Genomic DNA, 23,900 nt, shown 5'->3' with positions numbered 1-23,900 from the left:
CTCAAGGTTTGAACTCACAACCCTGGGTTTAGCAGGCCAACGCTCAAATCACTGAGCTATACCTCCCCCCTAGGTTGCCTCATTCTATTATGTCATTGTAGCCGAAATCTCTAGAAAGAATTGGGTGGGCCTTAGTGCTCAAGATTAGGGGTGGGAGGGAGTGAAGAGGACATTTCAGATGAGCTCACTTTAAACAAACACATAAATCTAGAGAAAAGGTTCCCTCTTGCTCTTTAATAGGTTTTGAAGCAGTCGGTTGCAAGCTGGAGACCCACAGCGAACTAGGGCAAGGCACAGGCATTAGCGTCTCACGTGGAGGACACTGAAGTGCAGTGTCTAGTTTATCCTACCAACAGCCCACACGGATGTAAAAAAAAAATAAATAAATAAATCAATTTTTGGCGTATGTCAGAACAAGAGCTGCCAAGGGCTGAGCAGAAAAGAACATTGGCAGGGAATCCGGTGTGGAAAAAATCTCAAGGAATTCAAAGCAGACTTTTATTTCCTGAAAATTAAAATCCATAAAGAAACAAGAGGTTGAAGAAAGGTTTGTGCAGTAGATAATGATCACCAGTTGGTTTATTTCTACAGCCTGTGCTGCATAACACAGTCTTTCCCCTTAAGGTAAGGGTTAGGACCAGACCATCACTCAAGAATCTTCCCCTGCTGCGAAATGGCCCAGCACCAACCCATTCTGCACAGTTGTAGATTTTGTGGTTAGCTGCCTCATTCTTGTACAGTGCTGCTCTTCTTGCTTAAATTCATCCATGTGAAATAATGATAGATGGGGATCTTTGAGGTGTAGATCCCCTCTGCCCACTCCCCAAACTATTCATGTTAGTATTTCAGTAGAAATCAATGGATGAAAATCTGGAATTCATCCCTGTGGCATACCTAAGGCATTTAGCTCCTGTCTTGCATGTTTGTCAGGTATACAGGATTACAGCTTTCTCACTAGCACAAAGTGAGCTTCCATCTGTCAAAGTAGAGTTTGTGCTGATATTCAACATGGACAAAAGGCTGGGTGTAACGAGCAGAACTGGACAAACAACTAATTCGACTTCTCTGAGAGATTAGAAGCATTGAATCTTTAAGGGCCGAGGAACATTTTAAGTTGGAAACCTGCAAACCAGAGGACTGAATGTCTTTGGTGGTCTTGTTAGGAATTCTCTGTGAGCACTTTAACCACCATAGACATGCCTATTTAGATCCCTGCGGCTAGGTTTGCTGAATAATATCCTGTATCCATTCCTCCTGTACTGTTAGCAAATCTGGACTAGCACGGTGAGATAGTGGATGGCAGATATCATAGTGGGCTCCTGTGTATGCAAAATTCTCAGTTATCTGGGGCGGCTGCTGCTGCTGTGTATATATTTCAGTATCTGCAGTTCTTGCCTTTTCCCAGCAAGTAAGAAATTGATCTCAATTTATCAACCGCAATAAACATAATGCATGAATTTCAATATATTTATGTATGTAAAAGAGGTTCAGTCCAACTAACTGGGAGATGGAAACTCTCCGGTATAATCATGCATCTAAATCAGTGATACTCAGACCTCAGTGGTTCAGGAGCCAAACTGGCGATCAACATTACCCAAAAGAGCCATGTTCCAGAAAAAGCTACAGTAGCTGTCATCGGAGGGGGGTGGGTGAGAGAGAGCACTGTTTCTTCTTCTGATCTGTTGCCACCCTACAGGAAATCCAAGCTACCTGGTATGAGAAGCTCCATGAGTGGGAGGATGCCCTTGTGGCCTATGACAAGAAGATGGACACAAACAAGGATGATCCTGAGCTGATGCTGGGACGTATGCGTTGCCTGGAAGCACTCGGAGAATGGTAAGAGGAGAATTGAGAATCCAGAAAAATCTGTTGAGCTCAAACAGTTTTTCCTGTTTCAGTTGATATCAGACCCAGCCTCCTCCTGTTTTGTTATTTCTCTGTTTCATTTTGCTCCAGAAATGTGGCAAGTTATTTCTGAAATTTGCTTACTATTTGCCTGGTGAATTATGCCATTCATGCTACCCATCAGGTGAATTCCTTGAATTACCATTTATTTGTACTTTCCTAACATTTAGAAGATATCAAGTTGCTGGTCACCCTACACATCAAGGCAGCACCTTATTGCAAGTGTTGGACATCCCTGTCTGAGCCTGTTAGGGTGGAGCCATCTGATTAGCAAAGTTCCACCTGAAAGGGGACGTGCAGCTGATCAGTTCTGTTCCGCCTTTAGTAGCGAGAGATAATATTAATAGAGAGGAGTTCTGGGAACACATAACTAGGCAGTATGGTTCAAAACTACCACCAAAAAATGAGATCCTCCCATGATGACTCATTTAGCTTTACTTGACCTATTCAGCATTATTCACATGGCTGTCTGGAATGCATTGACTTTTTTGTGCAAGTGTCAACAATGTTCCCTACTTCCCGGTAGCAATCTGAATGAGATTATGCCAGATAAATCATTCATTTTAAACCCCTTTCACCAAGTCTGCTGCAGATGTCTGAGTTTCTTATCTTGACTGTTGTTAGCGTTTTATTAGTTTTTGTCTCTTTTGGCATTCGCTGATGGAAACCACATGACGTCCATGTCTTTGGCACACAGATCACGACATCGGAGTTTGTTTTCACCAGGGAGAGACCCATTAATGATTTAGAACTTGCAGATTGTGGTGTTCCCTGTGCTCACCTTGAATCAAGATACTAATCAGAGAAGACAGGTCCTGTGCACTGTAGTGTGCAGTTCTGCCTCCAGGCACAACAAATCTGTGCACATCCTGCCTCTCTGCTGAGCTTCTCATGTCACTAGGCCTGTGTGCTGATGGGTCCTGACAGGAACCTATGTGACGGCACACAGGAAGAAGATTCCTCTCCATTGAGGTCGTTATACTGCTGCATAAACTGAGCTGCCTGGAAACTGGGCTGGGCTGCCCGAGAAGTCCAAAATCCAAACAGCATTTTTCTACCTCCACCTGCTTCCTGAGTTTTTGCAGCAGGAAGAATGGAACTTCCCGGTGGACAGTCTCTTATTTGTCCTTGCAAGGAGTAGGCAGTTCCCACCAAGGGTTGATGGGATTTCTCCCTCCTGTAGAAATCATCCTTTCTGATTAATCATCTGCTTCCCTACATTTGGGAGAGATTTATTCTGAAATATTTTGTTTTTCTATAGGAGCTATAAACCCCTGTGTCTGTTGGCATATTCTGCAGGAAGGGAGGTAATCCCAGCATTCTGACTTGCATTCAACCCTTTCCTGATGTACAAGAGACCAACCCTCTGTCCAGATAATGTTTGATATGTGTCCTGGGTGTCCTGACAGCACAGGAAATGCCCTGCAGCCCATTTGATATGCAGGCCGTGTTACTGGAATCCCAGCCATTCTGTGCTATGGTTACATTCACATGGCTGCTTAAGTAATGCTCCCCTTACTGTTGCTGTTTTGGCAAAGGGGTGTGGGAAGGAAGTCAGACCCAATATATGAAGACTTTTAGTGCTGGAGAGAGATGGGAGGAAACAGTGTTCCTGGAGAGGATGTAATAGCAAGAAGCAGGTCATTCCATGATCTAGTTCTTCGGAATCAAAAATGATTCTTTCCTGTGTAACTGGCTATGCTGAAGCAGGATGCAGAGAGAGACTGCAACACCTCCACAGTTGGTAGATTTTTAGTATCAGATAAAAGTCTAGAGAAGTTTGAGGCACGTCATGTGATTGCCTTTGGGTGTGTGAGTTTAACAGCTCACTGCTTTGTAGTATTTCCTTACCAAAGAACAGTGTATTCCTGTTCACAATTTAGAACAGCTGCTATTGCCCATCTTCTTCTTTCCCGGCTGTACGCTTTTGGTTCTGTTTTGTAAGATTTCTCCTAAACATGCAGCTTGCAGCTAAGTTTCTTTTAACTTCACTAGGTCTGCTGGGAAGGAAGCAGCAGGCCACTATTTCTGCATCAAAGAGGGAGCTTTTATCCTTTTTGTCCTGATAGGGCTTTCTTTAGAGAGACGCCAGCAGATGGAACAGAGAAGAGACCAAGGAGTTTGGAGGGCTAATCTTCCAAATGAATACTGTATATCATGTCTCTCCATAGCCATCTTCTTTCCTACCTAGACATGCGACGGTAGCAATCTATCTGAGGGATACACACAAAGCTGATCTGCAGGGCAAGAGGTGGTCTAAGGACTTAGCAACAACCTGGGGGTGTTTGGGTTTTTTTTTGTTGTTGTTGAAATAAAATAATTAACACAGCAGGGAGCATTTTCCTGCCTTTCTTGATGTCAGATATTTGTGATAAATCAACCTATGCAGGATAGACACCAACTCCAAAACTCAGATGGAAAGTTGAAATTGAATTGACTCTTTTTCAGTATCTGATTTGAAATGTAAATATAGCTATAGCTTGTACATTTACATCTTTAAAAGCAAAACCCTGCATCAGTACAACACTAAGGTCTGAATCTGAATGCAGTCAGAATTCTGAAGTTAATGGTCTTATGGCAAAGAAAAAAGTAAAAGTGGCAAAATATCCAGGGAGTTGGTTTCACAAGGTTGGCAGGGTATGCCACTGCAGAATTACTAGGGTGACCAGACAGCAAGTGTGAAAAATCGGGACACGGGCAGGGGGGTAATAGGATCCTATATAAGAAAAAGACCCAAAAATCAGGACCGTCCCTATAAAATCAGGACATCTGGTCACCCTAAGAATTATGCTCCTAATTACCTGAAAAGAATGCTCCCATATCCACAAATGAAATTAGCGCTCTCTCTATGTAAAACACACTTTTGTTGCTATTGAACAAAGTAAAAATTTCATGTAACCCAGCAGTGCCACAGTCATGCGGCCACCTCCTTCCCACTGACCATAATGTCACACTCCCAAGGTTGAGGAGTTAGTGCCTTAGTCAACTTGAGCTGCTGTCTGTCTTCTGGTGTAGTGCTGAACTATTTGTGCTGCTTGTTTCTGCTTGACAGTAACTGACGGTTCCTCTGGAATTGATGCTGCACCATGCTGTCGTTCTCAGCATGCTGTGCAGTGAACGTTTGAAAGTGCAACCAAGGCAGGCCTAGCCACTTGTCTCCTGGTATAATTATGTCTGCAAGAGCCACGCTTTTGTATTAGCTCATATTGGATACTGATTCACTGCTGCTGCTGTTTTTCCCTGGACCATTAAGCTGTCAGTATGACTGTCTTGCCTATGGCAACTCATCCATTTTTTGTGTTGACTGATTCATCTTCCTCACTGGGACTAGGGACTAGCAATGAGAAGGCAAGTTGGTCTCTCTCATAGTTAACAGCTGCTTTGCTGCTACAGACTTTCCAGGCTGAGAAATACTGAACTTGCAACGCCCAGAATAATTGGTGTGATCAACAACACATCCAAGGTCAATGAAAGCATCTTGGAGGTTCCCCTCTACTAGAGGTGAAGATTAGAGAGTCCCCTTTAAGAACCCATCGAGACAAGTCCTCATCCTTATTTGCTGTAACTGTGATTGTGTAGCTGCACTTTTTGAAGCATGCAGACCCCATAGTGTGTTTATCAAAAGTGTGTTTAACAAAGCCGGGAGGCAGGAACTGGGCAGAACCCATTCGTCACAGGTGTCCTTTTTACTGAGGTTTCCAAAGAAGTGCTAAATGTCCCTTGCTTTAAGCAGGTGAATTATGAATTTTGGATTTAATGTAATACCCTGTTCTAGGATGAAACTGACAGCTCCATTTTTTTAAAATAATTTTTCACTGGTTTTGATTAGATGTTCTTGAGCTGTTCTGAGGCTAAATAACTCCTCATTGATCAAACCACATTATGTCTGTGGACTTGCCAAAAGGGAAGCGGTAAACCCCCTTCTTCTCCTCTATGTAAAAGAGGATTGATGGGGTAGGCCAGTAAAAACTCGAGGTGTAAGATTGTTCTTATTCCCCAGAAGTTTTTAAACATTTTAAAAACTGAGCTGTCAGCACAATCCCAGAACAGGGTATTACATTAAATCCAGAAAACGCGACCCACCTGCTTAATACAAGGGGCATTTTTAGAACTTCTCTGAAACCTCAGTACAAGGGACACCTTGGAGGGTGGCTGTCTCACAAAGCAAAACCCATTCAGGAGGTTTTCACTAACCTGAAACTGTGAATTATTCCTCCCAGGGGGCAGCTTCATCAGCAGTGCTGTGAAAAGTGGACGCTGGTAAACGATGAAACTCAAGCCAAGATGGCTAGGATGGCTGCTGCTGCTGCTTGGGGCTTAGGTAACGTACACCTTCCAGCTGTCCTTGACGGATGGTGTAAGATAGCAATTCAGGAATGAGTTCAGGGGTGTAATTTACATCTTTTAAGAAGTCTGAATCACAAGATAAGAGAAAACATATAGAGCAGGGGCAAGCTTATTAATAGGGTTACATGAAATAATAAAAACAACGAGGAGTCCTTGTGGCACCTTAGAGACTAACACATTTATTTGGGCATAAGTTTTTGTGGGCTAGAACCCACTTCATCAGATGCATATGAATAATGAAGGTTATTTAATGTTCAAGCCCACAATGAAACCTTCTATGCCAAAGCTGCCAATGCACTCTTAGGTAATGAAGAGGTATCTTTTGAGGGCGGAATAATAATAAACAGATGAATTAATATAGTACCCTTTGACCTCTGCTGACTATAACAGGGTTCAAAAAAGAACTAGATACATTCATGGAGGATAAGTCCATCAATGACGCTTAGCCAGGATGGGCAGGGATAGTGTCCCTAGCCTCTGTTTGCCAGAAGCTGGGAATGAGCAACAGGGGATGGATCACTTGATGATTGTCTGTTCTGTTCATTCCCTCTGGAGCACCTGTCAGAAGACAGGCTACTGAGTCTGACCCAGTATGGCCATTCTTATGTTCTTAGGTTCGTAATTGTCAAATCTAATGTAGTTTGTACATGAAATGAGCATGATGTGATTTCACTAGTTTTTCTGTTGTTCACAAACTGCAAAGCCATCCATTCCTTAACTATTTTGACAGGATGTTATCACACGGGAAGCCCCTGAGTGGAACAGTTCCGTACATAGGTCCTGTTTGAGATGCGTCAGTGGAAAGAGGTGGGATAGCTTGCATAGCACATGCCTGCTGTCTGCCTAGCTCCATCCAATGAGAGTAATCTTCCTCTTTTGTTAAACCCCCAAATGCAGCCAGAGGTTCCCGAAAATATTTCCTCCGCGAGAGCCCAATGTTGCAGCTGTTTTATCACAAAGAATATGAGAACTTTGCCTACCAAAATGAGACCTTGCCTTGTAAAACCACCCATATTAGTTTGCTGAACCTGTTAATGAAGTCGGTTGTCCCTTCTGAAGACAGATTACTGTAGTGCTTCTTTGATGTTGGTGTTTTCACTGTGAGAGAAGTGAAAAATTATCCATTTGAAGTAATTGCACTACTTGATGCCCGTATAGAAAAATACATGGAGCATTGTGCCACAAATGGGTCCTCTATTTCATTAATGCAAAGCCCCTAAAGCAGTCATACCTCTGGCTCTCAACATAAATACTGCCTTCGTGGAAGAGCCTGGTGGCCCATCTAATCCAGTGGCCTGTCTCCAGTTGTTACTAGTGCCAGATGCTTCGGAGGACGTCTTAGAACCCCTGTGATATCTCTGTTGTGTAATGCTACACAGTGGGGAAAAATAGCTTCTGATCAATTCATTCCTTGAAGCAGAGCTGATAGCTCTTGTAATTTTTCCTTGTTGGTGTAATATAGATGGTACTCTTATTCATATACATGAATACATTAAGAAGTTTGCTAGACTGATCAACAGTATCCTGGAGTACAGGTTCCTCAGATTAATTGCATGGTGCAGTAAAAAAAATCCTTTTCATCTTTTAGATTTGTTGCCTTTTTAATTTCCTGAACTATTTTTTTCTGGTGTTATGGGCTAGGGTAGATAAGAGTGCCCACCTGGCCTGCTCTGTGCCACTCACTGGAGTAGAATCCTCTTCGTCTATATAAAAGGGGAACATCAAGTTTTCGATGCAAATGCTACACGGGGGCAGGGGGAATATAAGTGTGTTTTGGATAATGCGGAATTTCAGATAACTGAGGTTTTTCTGTAGTTCCTTCAGCCATCCCAAGGCAGCTTCTTTAAAGAGCAGTATATGAAACCTCACATGGTGCTTTTGGACTCTAAATTAGTCACTTGGCCAGGATCCAATAACACTGTGATTCTAACCACTGTAGTCCATGCTTAACACTGGAGTCTATTTCTAGCACTGTGTCAGAGAGGGCTATGGCATCAGCCAGTGTGTCCGTGTCTCTGCAGGTCAGTGGGATAGCATGGAGGAATATACTTGCATGATCCCAAGGGACACCCATGATGGTGCCTTCTACAGGGCCGTGCTGGCACTGCATCAAGACCTCTTCTCATTGGCTCAACAAGTGAGTATCTTCCTTCATGACTTTGCTTCTATAAATAAAAGATTGTGTGTCCTTCCTTGCAGCAATGGAGCCGGTTTGAAAGCAGTTAGTCATAACTCATGAAACTGCTAATAACGTTTCTCAAATTGAAACCCTTATCCTTCACGGCTCAGTTTGTTGTGTGTTTCCATGAATACTGCACTCGCTGTGTAGAGACACGTTAGCCCAAGAGTTGTCTTAGTTGTACTCAGGTTTCTGTTCTGTTGTGTCCTCTTGGTGGGTGGAGGGAAGTCATGGGACACATCCTGTCTGGGAAATTATTCTGCAAAAGACAGCATTCAGTGAAGGGCACTGATGGCTAGAGACGTGAATAACAGTATCTCTTTGTCAGTCTGTGCATTCTTGGGTTTGCCAAGTCTTTTCAGAGTAGTGTTAACGAATGCCAGATGCTGCAACTGATGCATACTTTTTGGTTTAGGCTCATGGCCTATCTTTACCTTCTGGTGCATCTCCTATACCCGATCTTCCTTGCAGCAGTGAGGAGTCTTTGTAATCCCGAGGGTACATCTACACTGCAATATGAGGTGGGACTACAGCAAGTGGAGACATACATAATCTAGTTTTGACCTAGCTAGCTCCAATAACAATAGCAGTGAAACTGGCAGCACAACCTGGGTGGGGTTACACAACCCATTCTGCCACCGTGCTGCAGTGACTTCCCTGCTATTGTTGTTTGAGCTAGTTAGATCAAAGCTAGCTTGGCTATGTCTGCACATCCTGCAGCCGCAACTCTGATTGTAGCATAGCTGTACCCTTAGACAGAGACTAGGCATAAAGAGAAGGAAAGAGTCTGCTGAACAGAGCCCTGTTGGTCTAAGTGCATCTTCGTCTGACATAATTCACGGGGAGCGTCATCCCTTTGCGGGTGTGAAACATGTCGATTACTTTCCAAGGAAACTTTTGTAGGATTTCTCAGAATTCTGTGCTGACTTGCAGAATTAGCTAAAGGAGTGATCCAATCTGCCCTAGTAGAACAAGTGCATATCTTGAGTGATATGCACAAGAAAATGAGCTGAGTGTTCTTGGACTAGGGTTTGTAATTAACCTTTAACATTTTGAAAGGGGAAAGTTACAGATGAGAGATTATTAATGAATGGCACCAGAGCAGGACCTTGTTTCATGCATTCAGAGTGTCTTATTTGTACTGAGAGACGTGGGGTTTGCAGGGTCTATAATAGTCGTAAGAAATTACTGGGGCATGTAGATCTGTGAAATCCATCTAAGGCCATGTCTACACTAGCACTTATGTCAACAAAACTTTTGTTGCTCAGGAGTGTGAAAAAACCACCTCCCTGAGTGAGACAAGTTTTGCTGCCATAAACACTTGCGTGCACGTTGTTGTCGGCAGGAGATGTTCTCCCAACATAGCTACTGCCGCTTGTTGAGCTGGCTTTATGATGTCTCTGGGAGAGCTCTCTCCCGTCAGCAGAATGCAGCTACACAAGTGTTGTTACAGTGGTACAGCTGTGCCACTGTAAGCTTATAAATGTAGATGTGGCCTTTGTAACTGCACGTTTTCAAAGAACCAAAGCTCCTGAGGCTTTTCTGTAACTGGTTGTTTCACAGTTATTACCAAAATCCCAACTTCTCCGTCCCTTACTCAGTGTTACAGTTGGGCTTTGCAAGGACGCTGGGTTCAAAGCACGGCAAACAATGGTGACACAGTCTTTGTATGAGGGACTGTAGCAAATCCAAACTTCCATGGACAGGATCCACGTTTAGACTATAAATACTAGTCCCAATTTTTTCTCCATACTCACCATTGCATTCTCCAGTTTTCTGTTAGTTTCCATTTTAGAGCTAATTCTCCCTAGAGGTGACTCTCCTTTTCTGGTGCCTGGCGGAGTTTGGGGTGGCTCCAACCTTCCTTGTGGGAGAATTGAGAGTGGACAGTTGAGTGTTAGTGTGAACTGTCACTGTCTTTGGACAAGGCACAACACTGAAATCTCACCTTCTGTTTCAGTGCATTGACAAGGCCAGAGACCTGCTAGATGCTGAGCTGACAGCCATGGCAGGAGAGAGTTACAGTCGGGCCTATGGGGTGAGTATCTGACCTGCAGCCTCCATGTTAGTTTAGGTTATTTATATAAGCTCAGGGCTTCCTGACTATATTTGTATATCAAATATAAAGGCCTGTGCAGGCCACACAGACCCACAAACTAAATGACTCTTGTATGTGGGAATTGTGGCTTTTTAGAAAAGGGTCTGAATCCATTGAAAAGCAGAGTGAACAAAATGTGTCTGAGTCAGTATTCCACTACCAACCCTTACCTCTGCTCCGGTCAAGTTTTGTGGTTAGTTCGTCTCCGTGTGGAAAAGCTCGGCTTTCACTTCTTCATACCCCAGTGGAAAGTCATCCTTAAGATCAGAGTTTAGAAGCATTGTGTAGGAGGCTCAGGCTCAAGTGAAGATGGAGATGAAATACCCTGGAGTTCCCTTCACAAATCAGAATTGGGGGTTTTGTTGCAGCAGTTTGAGGAAACTTAGAAGACAGTAGATTATCAAGATACCTGAAAGGCAACTGCCTGTTTTTTCCCTTTGGTCAGTAGATAAACCCAAGGTTTTGAGGCCAAGTGCTGCTCTTTAGTCATGGATTCACTGTGCATTGATTGGGATGGAATGTGATTGTTTCATTCAGGCTATGGTATCCTGCCAGATGCTATCAGAGCTGGAAGAGGTTATCCAATATAAACTTGTACCAGAACGACGTGAGATCATCCGCCAGATATGGTGGGAGCGACTGCAGGTAAATCTGCTATAAACCTCTGTATACCTTCTGCCAGTGGCATGGACACTCACTCAGAGTGCAGCCACAGCTCCCATTGATGTCTGTTAGAGTTGTGAGTGCTCAGTGCTTCTGACAGTCAGGCCCTGTCTCCGTTCCTCCTCCCCCATTGGAGTGTGCACAACAACCTGCTTTCTCTCTTCTTCACAGAAGTGTCCTACGCAAGTTCTCAACATGTATTTAATGCCTCTGGTCCACCCCAATGGTGTACGTGCTCATTCTAAAGCCTGACACAGGATCTTTCAAATTTGCCTACTCCAAAGCAGGTTCTAAAGAGATCTGAGTGGAGCAGAGGTTTTAGTGAAACCTGCAGGGCCGCTTGTCCAAATGTTCTGTCTAGCTTGCGGGTGCTAGGGTACTACCCTTCTCAGCTCCTCTTCTCTCATTTGCATGTCTGCATGTTAAATATAAATGAATTTTCATGATGGAATGATTGGAATGAGTAATACTGAGAAACAGGACGCTGCATCAGTGTGCAAAGAGTCATAGAAATGTCCTGTATGTAGTGGTGTTGCAGCCATGTTGGTCGCAGTATGTTAAATAGACACGGTGAATGAGGTAATATCCGTTGCTGGGTTATTACCTCACTCACCTTGTCTCTCTAATAGAAATTTCCTAGCATTTTAGGTCACCTTATCTACCCCACCGGGGCGGTGCAAGATTGTTCCCCTACTATTCTCCATTGATTTGTCCTGTCCACTTTTTTAAGTGCCCCAAGCAATGGAGCTTTCACCAATTCCACTGGAAAGTTAATGCATCTTTTGCCTAGAGAGCATAAGCCCAAGACACGTCTCAGGACTTTAGTCCACCTAAATATTTTGAGCGGGTATGCTTTCTGGAGAGAGCTTTTCTGTGAGAGAGATGACCTGTACATGAAGTAACATATGCAGTACCTTCTAGCACTGTCCAGAGAGGTGTTCCTTGCAGGGAGAAAAATTATAGTCAGAATGGAGTGTATAAACTGCATTGGACTTCAGTGTTCCATCTGGAGAGAGAATTCTCTCACTGCTGTATGGTCCCCCGCACTGAAGGGTGTTTACCTGCTGCTACTGTGAACATTTCAGCTATTTAGGGAGCTGTGACAATGCTTTTTGCTTCCAAACTGCATTCTTGTCTGGAAAAGCTGAGAACATTCCTCTGGAGAGGAGAGGCTGAGTGAGATGGAGAGAGTAATGCCTATGAGTACAACTGTTTATGGTCCTGAAAACAGTACATACAGTTCTTGTACATTTTATAGGGTCTTAATAATAATTATGAAATGCCTGTTAGATGATTTGGTGGAAGGTTGATTTGGGCAGTAGGGAGGGCTGCATGGAACAGGCTTTTCTGTCTAATTTGCGTCCACCCAGTTTTGAAAAGTCAGGGGGTACTTAGCTATTTAATCAGAGATGAGAAGACCACCTTTTTTCCCTTGGTATGAGATTTTCCCTTCAAGATCATGTGCTGATTGAGCATTTGACTTGCCTGCAAAGAAGCAGATTTGTGTTGCTGCTTCCAGATAGAATCCCTTGCTGTCACAAAGTTGTGCTAGTCTCCAGTGGACACAGTCTACCATAGATCTCTGGGATGGATTAAGTCTGTGTTAGTCCTGCATCCACCTAAAGTTAAGAGGCCTCTTAAAGACTTATTTATCCCACCCTTGAAGAACTTGATCAACCCAGTCAGCCCAAGCCCCAGTGGTTGCCAGTAGCAATCAGATATGTGCACCACCACCCGCAATTTTGCATCTGAGGCTTGGTCTACACTACGGAATTAGGTCGGTGTAGGGCATCTTACGTCTACCGAACTCTGTGTCTACACTGCAACATTGCTACCACCAATGTAAGTCTCCCGCTATGCCAACCTTATAATTCCCCCACCGAAGAGGCATAGTGTGTAGGTCAATGTAGTTAGTGCGACACACTGCGTTACTTAGATCACCTGATGGCTGTCAGCCTCACGCGGGGCTCACAACTGGAGGTCCCCTTCTCACCACCCTGGGGCTCAAAGCTAGAGCCTGGCAGCCCCAGGGCAAGAAGTCTCCAACTGTGAGCTGACAGGGGGGGCATACTGTGGACATGAACCACTGCAGTAATTACTGCGGTGGCTGTACTTCGACCTAATTTTGTAGTGTAGACAAGACCCAACTCTCTGGACGCACCCTCCAGGTTCAGGGCCAGATCCTGTCCCATCTGCTCTGTTGGACTTGAAGCTATTGTGGCACTCACCACAGGTAGACAGTAACCAGACACGCCTGCTCTAGCAGCTTAGCAGCTGGCAATTCAATTTCTGGCAGAGTGTCAACTAACTCACTTCTGTGTCTGTAAAAACCAGCAACAAGGAGGGGAAGGAAAAGGGCAAGAACAAAAATATCTCTTGGCCACTTTCAGAACTTTTTTGTTTTTGTACCTTCTGATATTGGAACTAGTCACTATTGAAACCAAAAATAAAGTTTGAAGCTGGGTTCGGAAATGTTGTGAAACCCTTGCGTTGTTGTTTTGACAGTACAGAAGTAACTGCTCTGCTTTTGGATCTGCTTCTGCTGTAAAAGGTCTCTCTCCTTTTTTCCATTAGAGAATGTCATTAGACTTGGAGCAACCAGCTGGCATCTAATGAGGTTCTGACTATTGAGTATGAGGCTCAGGGACTTACCCTCATTCACACATAGTAATGTTAAGAATGCAGCCAGTTAGTGCCCTGTCTCTCTCTGCTGTGAAGTATGGGGACAGCAGTCATTCTAATCTTGGGGAGAGGCTCTTCGGTTGTGCAGGGAATGGAGGAATGATCCCAGTGGAAAAGAAACATTAATAGGTTCTGTCTGCACTTCTCTTCCCAGGGCTGCCAGCGGATTGTAGAGGACTGGCAGAGAATCCTTATGGTCCGGTCTCTCGTTGTCAACCCCCACGAGGACATGAGAACTTGGCTCAAGTACGCCAGCCTATGTGGCAAGAGTGGGAGACTGGTGAGTCGGAGGATTGTGGGAAACCACTGTCACCAGGGGGCAAATAGTCTTCCTAAGAGAGACTTCCAGCCGAGTTCTGTTCCCATGCTGGGTGTGAAAGCTTCAGTGTAATAGTGTTAGTATGGTTAATACTTGGCTCTTACTTTGCACTTTCCATTGTATCTAGATAGTTATGTTAGTATCATTGTTACGCTCCTACTTTGGGCAGTAATCTCAATAATATTTATTACCAACGAGATACATAAACCACAAAGAATTCCCACTCTTTATTGGCTACTGATGTGAAAACATAACATCTAGGGCCAGGAGAAAACCTATGGTCTGTTGTGGGGAGGGGGTGGCTGTCCTTGTAAATACAGGAAATAGTAATCAGGCTGCTGGAGTATGTATCTCTCCATAACCCTCAATACAGATAACAGCGGTAACAGTTCACTCTTGAGTTTTACCAAATCACATCCCTCTCCCCTGTGTGCTGATACATTGCTTACTACTTTCTGACAACTCGTTCCATGTCCCAGCTGGCCTTTGAGCACAGAAGCTTGTTCTAAATTGCATCAGAGCCAGTGTTCTCTGCCTCAATTCATAACCTCTAGTCTGACAGCTGTTGTGAACTGGGTTCTACGCTGAGAATGTCAGTATAAATGATGAAATACTAACATGAGGTACGTGGAGAGACTGTGACACCTGGGGCTACTTCTCCACAGTGACCATGCAGAATTGTTAAATCAGACGTTATATATGAAACTCACATGGGCATACAGTGGAAGTGTAGCCTTGCACGTGTTCCAGTGCACAGCTGCCCTTTCTGCATGACGTGACCTGCCTATGTCCGCCTTAGTACAGAGAAGCAATGTCACTTTACGAGACTGTTATGAACAAGGGACTGTAGAGGTGAGAGTAAGTGTGTTATAACCTGGTTTTTTCTTTGCCATTCTTTCAAGGCTTTGGCCCACAAGACACTTGTACTGCTCCTGGGAGTAGACCCATCTCGACAGCTGGATCACCCACTGCCAACTGTTCATCCCCAAGTGACCTATGCCTATATGAAACACATGTGGAAGAGTGCCCGCAAGGTACATGTTATTCAGAACCTCAGAATCCTTTCCACTCTCAGTTGCTCCGTTTTCAGTTTCTTGCGGTCTCATAGCTACTAGCTCTCTAGTCCCCAAGGAACGAAACCAGGCTGCAGCTGATGATGATAATGATCTAACCTTAAAAAGGCAAATAAATCATTTTATTTTTTTTAATTTGGGAAAATCTTTTTCAAGACTTATTAAAAATCCTAAAGGAGCACAGAGGATCTAAACCCAATTTGCTCTCTCTTGTTTTCAAGTCCTCAAAATAAATCAGCAGCAGTTTCCTGAGAGGTGCAAAGAAGCATCAGAGGTAGGTGTGATGCCCTTGCCAGGGTTTTTACCTACTTGCTGATGTATGGTGTGCTCCCAGCCACCCCATCACAAGGATACCAAAACTGCCATCTCCCAAATCATGCCCATTTGTGCCCACGTGGCTATCCCCTGGTCAGGACTGTAGGCTGACAGAGCGAAGGAGCTTGTCATCACCACAAGCTACCCCGGAATTATGGTCTGACAGTCACACATGTATCCCACGGTGATGGCCAGTAAAAAAAACAAAAAAAAAAAAAGAAGGAAAACTAGTTGCAACCTCAATAAAGAAAAGGCAAAATAGATTTTTGTGATAGGCATGGATGAAAACATTCAACAGATGAAGACATCCAACCGAGAGGCAGCTGGAAAGTACCTAGGGCTTTGTAGCGAGAACAACTTGGTTGTGAGGAGCCTGGGATGAATGTTCTAACATTGCAACGCAGAGAGAGTTCTCATACTCAAATCTAGTAAGCTCTAAACTGGGTGACTTAGCTTTTTTTAATATACATTAAAGCCTCTGTTTATTCTCAAATGTTCTACCACATCTTTTTCAGTTTTTTCTGTCTTTGGGCTTGCCAGCTCTAGGACCATGCCATTTGCAAGCACTTAACCTACCCCCCTTCCGTTAAATGTAAAAAGCAGAAGGAGCTACCTATGTGTAGAACAGAGTGCAACTCACTTTCGCACCAGAGTAGTCTCCTATTCTATTCAATAAATGCGATGAGGCATCTCCATGGTATCATTCTCTGTCATACCTCCAGGTATATCTCTTCTCCACTGACTGCCTATGTAAGGGAAGGGGGACCTCTGATTAATGCTTTCAAGTCTTCTACTTAATCTGTGATGGAGAAAGAGGGTGCTTGGTAGGCAAGATGTGAGGGACAGTTGTAGAGAGCAGCATGAAAGAAGGTGTCCACAGAGTAAGAAGCAGCTGGAGAAAGGGTTGTATGGCATATGAAAGAGGAAAAAGGGGCATGAGAGCACAGGAAGAAGCTGAGACAAGATTATGCAGGGTCATGAGAGCAAGGCTCTTCAGTATGAAACTATAGAAGACGACTGTGAAGATTGAAGGAGAGGGAGGACAGAGACAGACACCCCCCCTCCAATACCTGAGCTGTTGTCTCTCTTTATTGCATTATATAGCCTCTTAGGTGCAGAGGCTATGCCTCTCTGTTTCTAGTTTGTAAAGCTCTGTGTATATTTACAGTGCTGTTTAAGCAATACCTCATCCCAAGGACAGTATTCGAACTGCACGTAAGGTTCACCATTGCTTGTGAGCTCTGTTCTACTTGGAGACACGGACCCATGACTATTAAATAGGTTTTTTGCACACCTTTTAAATGTAAGTGCTTGATTTTTGAAATGGAGGCTAGAGCTGCAGCACTGTCATAGCAGAAGCCAGGTTACAATGTGACAGGGACTGCATTCTAGAAAATTTGGATGCCTGCGTTCATCTGGACAAAACATTGAAAGTGTGGGAACATTCTTATATTGCTGGGGGATGGACTACCTGATCGAATGGTGGTTGGGTTTTTTTATTTATATATCTGTGAAATAAAATGCATGCAGACATATGGCTGGTTGTAGAATGTTATGTGGCCAGGCATGTAACCTCAATGTGGGACCCTGTATGACTTTTAGTGCAGATCTGTAGTTGTAGAAGACTGAGTTTTCTCCTGGTACGCTCAGGTTTGGAATAAGTCATAACTTGCCTGAAACTTGCTCTGTTGTTAGCTATCTACTTCTAACTTGACACCTCCCAAATCCACTGAAATACAAAATGAGGTCTAGATGGTGAGCTTCCACTCTGAACCTATAGACTAATATTAGACTTTCTCGTAGATGCAGTGTAGTGAAAGAATAAACCTCACAGAGCCTCTCCAAACAAAGACTTTTGCCAACCACTGCAGGCTAAAGCGATTCCTCCCACTAAAAAACTGCACATTGATTTATAAATCCACTTGTTTAAATAAACTGCCTGCTTTGATACTCTGGAGTATATTGCCTTGAATTCATGTCAATTGAAGCAGAAGAGTTTTATTCTGTATAGTGACATGAGGAAGCAGATTGCCAGGCATGGGTAGGAATGGGAGGTGGGAGCATCAGGTTTTTAAAAGTATATCTTCACCCATTTTAGAGAAACCTTAGTTACATTCAGCGGAAGAGTACTACCAGTTTACTGGCAGATACTTAATGGGGATGTGTATCTTATTAGCCACATAAAGATCCCTCTGCTATCCCTGTGTTCGGATTAGCAGCATGACAATTTTCCATGTTCTGCCTCTCGGTTAAAACTCTTTTTTCCCCTGATGGTTGATTGAATTCAGCATGCTGAAAAGTAAGGTTGACATTTGCACTGATCTGATGAGTCGTTCCAGTTTAGGTGTCTCCTGTCTCACCCTCTTAAATAGCTCCGTTAATGAGAAAAATGCTCGTTCCCATTGACAGAAGAGAAACAGATTGGCTTCTTAATAGCACATTGTGCAGTTCCTGACCAGAAGTGACCTTTTAAATTTCAAGGGCTTTAGCTTTAATCGCTTCCAGTGAGCGCAGACACCTCTTTTGACATTTAACTTCTATTTTTCTTGCTTTTAATTTTTTTTCCTTGAGTTGAAAGCATTTTTTCCCAGATCTTGCTATCAGGAGCTGCTTCTACACTAAACTCTCTCTAACCCATCAGAAAAAGAGCCATGTGTTGTTCCATGAGGCTTCCAAAATAAACTGCAGACAAATCTGGACCTTTCAACTAGTTAAAGATCTAAAATACTTCAGGACTGGCGCTATGGGCCAGGCCTGGAGTCTGAGGGGAGAAGAGGGAAGCCCAAGAAGCTGCAAGTTTCCTTAGGCAGTTGTTCCTCAAACCAGTGTTCTCCTGCAGAGCGTGTTATAGATGGGCTTCCCGTAATCTCTGGTACCATCAATCTCCTTGCCATTTTGACATATTTACAGATGACAAAATCCCTCCTAAATTTGGTGGGCCACCAGATTATGTAAGAATGTGTGCTTTACTTTTTCCACCTCTTTGCTTCCAAGTGAAGTTCAGGGTGCTGGTTACATTCACTGAAGTCCTGGATAATCTGGGACCTGCCTCTATGTCCTATGGCAAATCAGCTGAGAGGTTTTTATTCGATTCCTAGGATCACATTTTCCAGGCCTAGCAGTAGACCCTTCTCAGTTGAAGGTTCTCATTTGTAGAGTTGACTTCGTCAAGTCACCAGAGCTAGGTTTTGTTGACCTGAAGAGCATAGTGCTAGGGCATGTCTCGACAGCCAGGCTTTTGGCTGAATGTATGAGATGAAGGTGAGTCCACTGAAGATAAGTCCTGAGTAGCAGTTCAGTTGCCAGATTTGTGAGGTGGTGATTCAAGATTCATGCATGGTAAAAACTGATAGGTGCCATGAAAAAACACAGAATAAATCCATTTATACATCCACCATATAAAGCAGAGTTACTCCATATGGGTGTAAATGGTTAGAGGGCATTGAGGGGAAAATGAAGATCTGCTTTGGCTTCCAGGAATACCTGTATTTCCAATAGATCACCTCCTCCCTTGTGAAGCTGTATTTATCCTGTACATTCATACTGTCGACATCCAATTGCAGATCGATGCCTTCCAGCATATGCAGCACTTTGTGCAGACAATGCAGCAACAAGCACAGCATGCCATCGCAACTGAAGACCAGCAGCACAAGCAGGAACTCCACAAACTCATGGCACGGTTAGTACGGTGTCCTTTCAAGTTCAGTGCCTGGTTATTGCCACCAACACAGATTCTGAGGTTGCAGAATCCTTACAGAAAATACATGAACAGTAATTTCATTTAGAATGGGGAGGGCCAGAGTTGTCTTCACTTTGCTGATAGAGGCTGGTTGTGTTATGTCACATGCCTGCAGGGCCAGCTCCAGGCACCAGCCCAGCAAGCAGCTGCTTGGGGCGGCCAACGGTGAGGGGCGGCACATCCAGGTCTTCAGCAGCAATTCAGTGCTGGGTCCCTCACTCCCTCTCAGAGCGAAGGACCAGCCGCTGAATTGCCTCTGAAGACTGAAGCGGCAGCGGTAGAGCTACAGATTGGTGATCGTGGCTATTTTCTTTTTTTTTCTTTTTGCTGCTTGGGGCGGCAAAAACCCTGGAGCCGGCCCTGCATGCCTGTCCAGTGTGTAATTTCAGCAGCTAAACCTGCAAATTCAGAATGCTGAATGACATTGGTTAATGACACTGAGACATCATTTAAGCAAGCTTGTGTTTGTCTCAGGCAACTGGTTGTATTTTTCCTGCTGTATGGCTGATTGATTGAACAAGCCAGAGGTCCCAGCATGACTAATTCTTTGTTTTTGGGGGGTTCTAGTCAGCAGTAAAGAAACACTTCCACATGGGTGGCTCAGCCTGGCGCATCCAGGCTTCTGGCAGCCCAGGCACTTTATGCAGCTGTGCTTCTGGCAACTAGGTGCCCAGCTTGAAGTAGCCTCTTAAAAAACAGTGTTACATTAAAAATATTTTTAGTAAAAATGTCAGTTTCCCTTCTGAGTTCTTGGGGCCTGGAGATTTTATCATTTCCTGTTCAAGTAAGAAACTGAATGATCAAAAGATGATGACGTTTTACTGCTGAATGGAACTTTAAAAAGGACCTTTATTTTTCCTGAACTGTATATTCTTTCCAGAATGAGAGTTTTATAACAGCCATTCTCTTCCTAGGCAACCTGTAATGATCCAGCTTGAAAGGCAAGTGCTGATGAGTTCAGCACTTAATTTTTCCTTTGTAGCACTCATTGAAAATTGAAACAGGTAGAAAGGACTGGGCTGCATTATTGTGGCACTTAAAGCTTCCCAAGGGAACTAAGCATTAAACCTCTCAGAGCGTCCCTCCTGTTGTAATGAACATATTTATTTCCTGTCTTCGGGGCAGGAGTGAACAACGATTCTTGGCTCTGGCCAAGACTAGTCTCCATGCACCCTAGCGACTGGTTTTCATAGTGCATTCCCTCAGGGCCTGCTGGCAGTGAGTGGGTTATGCGTTGCTTTTATCTGTGGCACTCAGTACGTTATGTCAGGCACCTCATATAGTGACAGTGTCCCCTGTATTGTGATTTTCATATGAGGATTTCAGAACGTTTTATGAACATTAATTAAGTCTACCGATGCCCCTGTGGGACACTTATTATCCTTGTCTTATAATTGGGTATACTGAGGCGCAGAGAGTTTGTGACTTGCCCAGAATCAAAGCAAGTTAGCGGCAAAGTTTACAAACAACCTTTGGAGTCTTGACCCTCGTGAGCTACTTTAACGACAGAGTAGCTCTTCCCCATCTGTGTTTAAAGGTGGCTTATTGAATGGGTTTCCAGATCATTCTTTTCAGAGCTTGGACAATTCTGCATTTTAAACCGACAGTCTGATTTCGTAGTGCTTGTTCTGTTTTCAGGTTGTTAATTTCCCTGGCTTTTTCAGGTGTTTCCTGAAACTGGGCGAGTGGCAGCTTAATCTGCAAGGCATCAATGAGAGCACTATCCCCAAAGTCCTGCAGTACTACAGTGCCTCAACTGAGCACGATGGAAACTGGTACAAGGTAGCCGAGGAGAGAACTCAGTACTAACCCATGGAGGCAATACAAGGAGTCCTGTATCCCAAAATACAACACAGCCTTGTGCAGCCCATATAACTTTCTGCCCTCTTAAACTAGGTTAGACACTGGTATATCACTGACCCCAGTGGAAGTGACCCTGCAGCTCAGGTCAAAATGCAACCGTTGATGTATGCCGACCAGTGGAACGGGACTGCGGTTCAACCCATGCTGTCACATTTGAGATCTTCTCTCTTGTGGGTTAATTATGGCTGCTAGGGGGAAGGGGGGAAATTACTCTCTGGGGAAGTGTTTAAACTTGCTCCACGATGTCTTGTAATTCTATAGGATTTCCACTGTGAAGCCTGAAGCTCCTTTGAGAACTAAAAGTGTTCCTACACATTTGAGACCAGATATCCCCTTGGGGAGCCTGCTCCTCACCACATACCCTTCTGTCTCTCCCTCATTGTCCTCTCCTTGTATTTCATTTCCTCTTGTCCTTCAATGAGCTAGATGTGGGGAGAGGAGCCTAATTTAATTTTGCTGCAGCAGGGATCTTTTAATCATTAGAAAGTGGGGGTGGTGTAGAACCTTCATCGTTCCTGTGATTCCTGTTGATATTCTGCTCCCCCATCGGCAGGCTTGGCACGCCTGGGCAGTGATGAACTTTGAGGCTGTGCTTCACTACAAACATCAGAACCAGGCCAGAGATGAGAAGAAGAAACTGCGTCATGCCAGTGGAGCCAGCATCACCAGCGCCAACACGGAGGGCAGCAACAGCGACAGCGATGCAGAGAGCACAGAGAACAGTCCCATTCCATCTCCTGTGCAAAAGAAAGTCACTGAGGTATGGCCCTCCCTGCCTGCTGGGGATGAGTGACACCACTTGGTGGGTGAATTGATTCAAAGGCATATCATACGACTTTCCTTTCTGAGAAGTGTCTAATGACACACATTATAGGAGGTATAATTTGAAGCAAAAAGTTTTAGTAGATCTTAGTGTTTTATGATTTTTGCCCATAAATTCAAGTATAATAAGAACCTTAGCAGCTGTTGCACTGCAGGGGAGGCAGTGAGGAAAGAACAGGGGGTACCTATGTATTTGCTGCAAGGGTGGGAAGTAGATGTGGGCTTAAGTATAGAGTATTGGGTGCTGGAGTATATGAATATGTCCAGTGGGAGTGAGGGCTAGAGACAGGGTTGGTGTGAATCATATGCATGCCTGCATATATTTCTTCCCTCCCCTCTGCTCAGAATTCATGAGGGCAGCCTGCAGGCTGAGAGACACATGTTCAGCTTGCACTCCATTTCCTACAGCCTTCCCACTGATGCTACATCCTTCACCTCAGATGCTTTTGTAGAACTAAGGCACTATTTTCATTCCCACAGGATTTGTCCAAGACCCTCTTGCTGTATACAGTCCCTGCTGTCCAGGGTTTCTTCCGCTCTATCTCTCTGTCTCGAGGCAACAATCTACAGGACACTCTCAGGTACCTAGCAAAGCACACACCAAACAAAATCAAGCTGCTAGTGATATACAGAACTCACTTACTTTGGGACTCCCTGTAACATGTTCCTGCTCTCTTCACGTACAGCTAAACAAATCAAAGACTGAACATTCAGTCCAAGCTTGTTTATAACCACGTGTTCTTGGTTGTGGGGAAGAAGAGACTGCTGTAGGTTCTGAAAACAAGACAATGGAATGTCCTGTTTTTCTTTCTTCAGAGTCCTTACTCTATGGTTTGACTATGGTCACTGGCCTGATGTCAATGAAGCTCTGGTTGAAGGGGTCAAGGCAATCCAAATAGACACCTGGCTGCAGGTATGGAGTTGGAGGGGCTGGGGTAGATTCCACTTCTTACCTAACTTTGTTCTTACCTAGCCCTTTGGAATGTCAATTACTGTAATATCCCAAATGGCACCCTGCAAATGGAACCTCTGTACATGACCTGATGAGAGCAGGGTACTTGCTCACAGTAGGAACTGTAAATCTTTTAATAAGCACCTTGGACAGACACTGAAGCAGCATGCCTGGATGCCTGTCTGATCTGATTAGTGCCAGAGAAGGAGAAAGGATGAGAGATTTTCAAGTTAGAGATAACATACAGTAATGGCGATGGGATGTGAAGCCCTGCTGTGCTACTCTTCTGTAATCCAGACTCTCAGTCCGTTTCAGGATGACTGTATAGACTATACTTATAGACTCATAGACTCATAGGTCAGAAGGGACCAATATGATCATCTAGTCTGACCTCCTGCACAAGGCAGGCCATAAAACCCTACCCATACACATTTATAACAACCCCGAGCCCATGACTGAGTTATTGAAATCCTCAAAATTGAGATTTGAAGACCTCAAGCTGCAGGGAATCCACCAGCAAGCGACCCATGCCCCACGCTGCAGAGGAAGGCGAAAAACCTCCAGGGCCTCTGCCAATCCGCCCTGGAGGAAAATTCCTTCCCGACCCCAAATATGGCGATCAGCTAAACCCTGAGCATGTGGGCAAGACTCACGAGCCAGCACCCAAGAAAGAATTCTCTGCAGTAACTCAGTTCCCATCCCATCCAACATCCCCTCACAGACCATTGAGCAGACTTATCTGCCGATAATCCAAAATCAATTGCCCAAATTAAACTATCCCTCTTCATACAAGAGGCTCCACTTTTTATTTGCTTTACATTTACCCTTGTTCAAGATGTGGGAGAAGCCTGCAACAGTTTGTGTGGGGAGTATCATCCACTACTGTGTGCAGGAATTAACATCTACCATAAGGGACTGGTTGCACATGATAGTCACGTAGTTG

At 44.2% G+C, this 23,900-nt stretch overlaps 1 protein-coding gene across 4 annotated transcripts in view; it reads left to right on the top strand.

Moving 5' to 3' along the window:
• Positions 1-23,900, top strand: part of MTOR (mechanistic target of rapamycin kinase) — a 101,399-nt gene that overhangs the window by 62,125 nt on the left and 15,374 nt on the right. For all 4 annotated transcript variants that reach the window (XM_075060358.1, XM_075060359.1, XM_032775433.2 and 1 more), the window contains 12 exons: positions 1,697-1,836; positions 6,126-6,226; positions 8,274-8,389; positions 10,392-10,469; positions 11,067-11,174; positions 14,029-14,154; positions 15,096-15,227; positions 19,145-19,260; positions 20,985-21,102; positions 21,737-21,943; positions 22,486-22,586; positions 22,822-22,918. In XM_075060358.1, coding sequence (XP_074916459.1) covers positions 1,697-1,836; positions 6,126-6,226; positions 8,274-8,389; positions 10,392-10,469; positions 11,067-11,174; positions 14,029-14,154; positions 15,096-15,227; positions 19,145-19,260; positions 20,985-21,102; positions 21,737-21,943; positions 22,486-22,586; positions 22,822-22,918 — 1,440 coding nt within the window. The remainder of the gene's footprint in view (positions 1-1,696; positions 1,837-6,125; positions 6,227-8,273; positions 8,390-10,391; positions 10,470-11,066; positions 11,175-14,028; positions 14,155-15,095; positions 15,228-19,144; positions 19,261-20,984; positions 21,103-21,736; positions 21,944-22,485; positions 22,587-22,821; positions 22,919-23,900) is intronic.

The sequence above is a fragment of the Chelonoidis abingdonii genome, chromosome 23 (genome assembly GCF_003597395.2).
Source record: "Chelonoidis abingdonii isolate Lonesome George chromosome 23, CheloAbing_2.0, whole genome shotgun sequence".
NCBI lineage: Eukaryota > Metazoa > Chordata > Testudines > Testudinidae > Chelonoidis > Chelonoidis abingdonii.
Note: the sequence above shows the minus strand (reverse complement) of the source record. Positions and strands in the feature narration are given on the sequence as shown.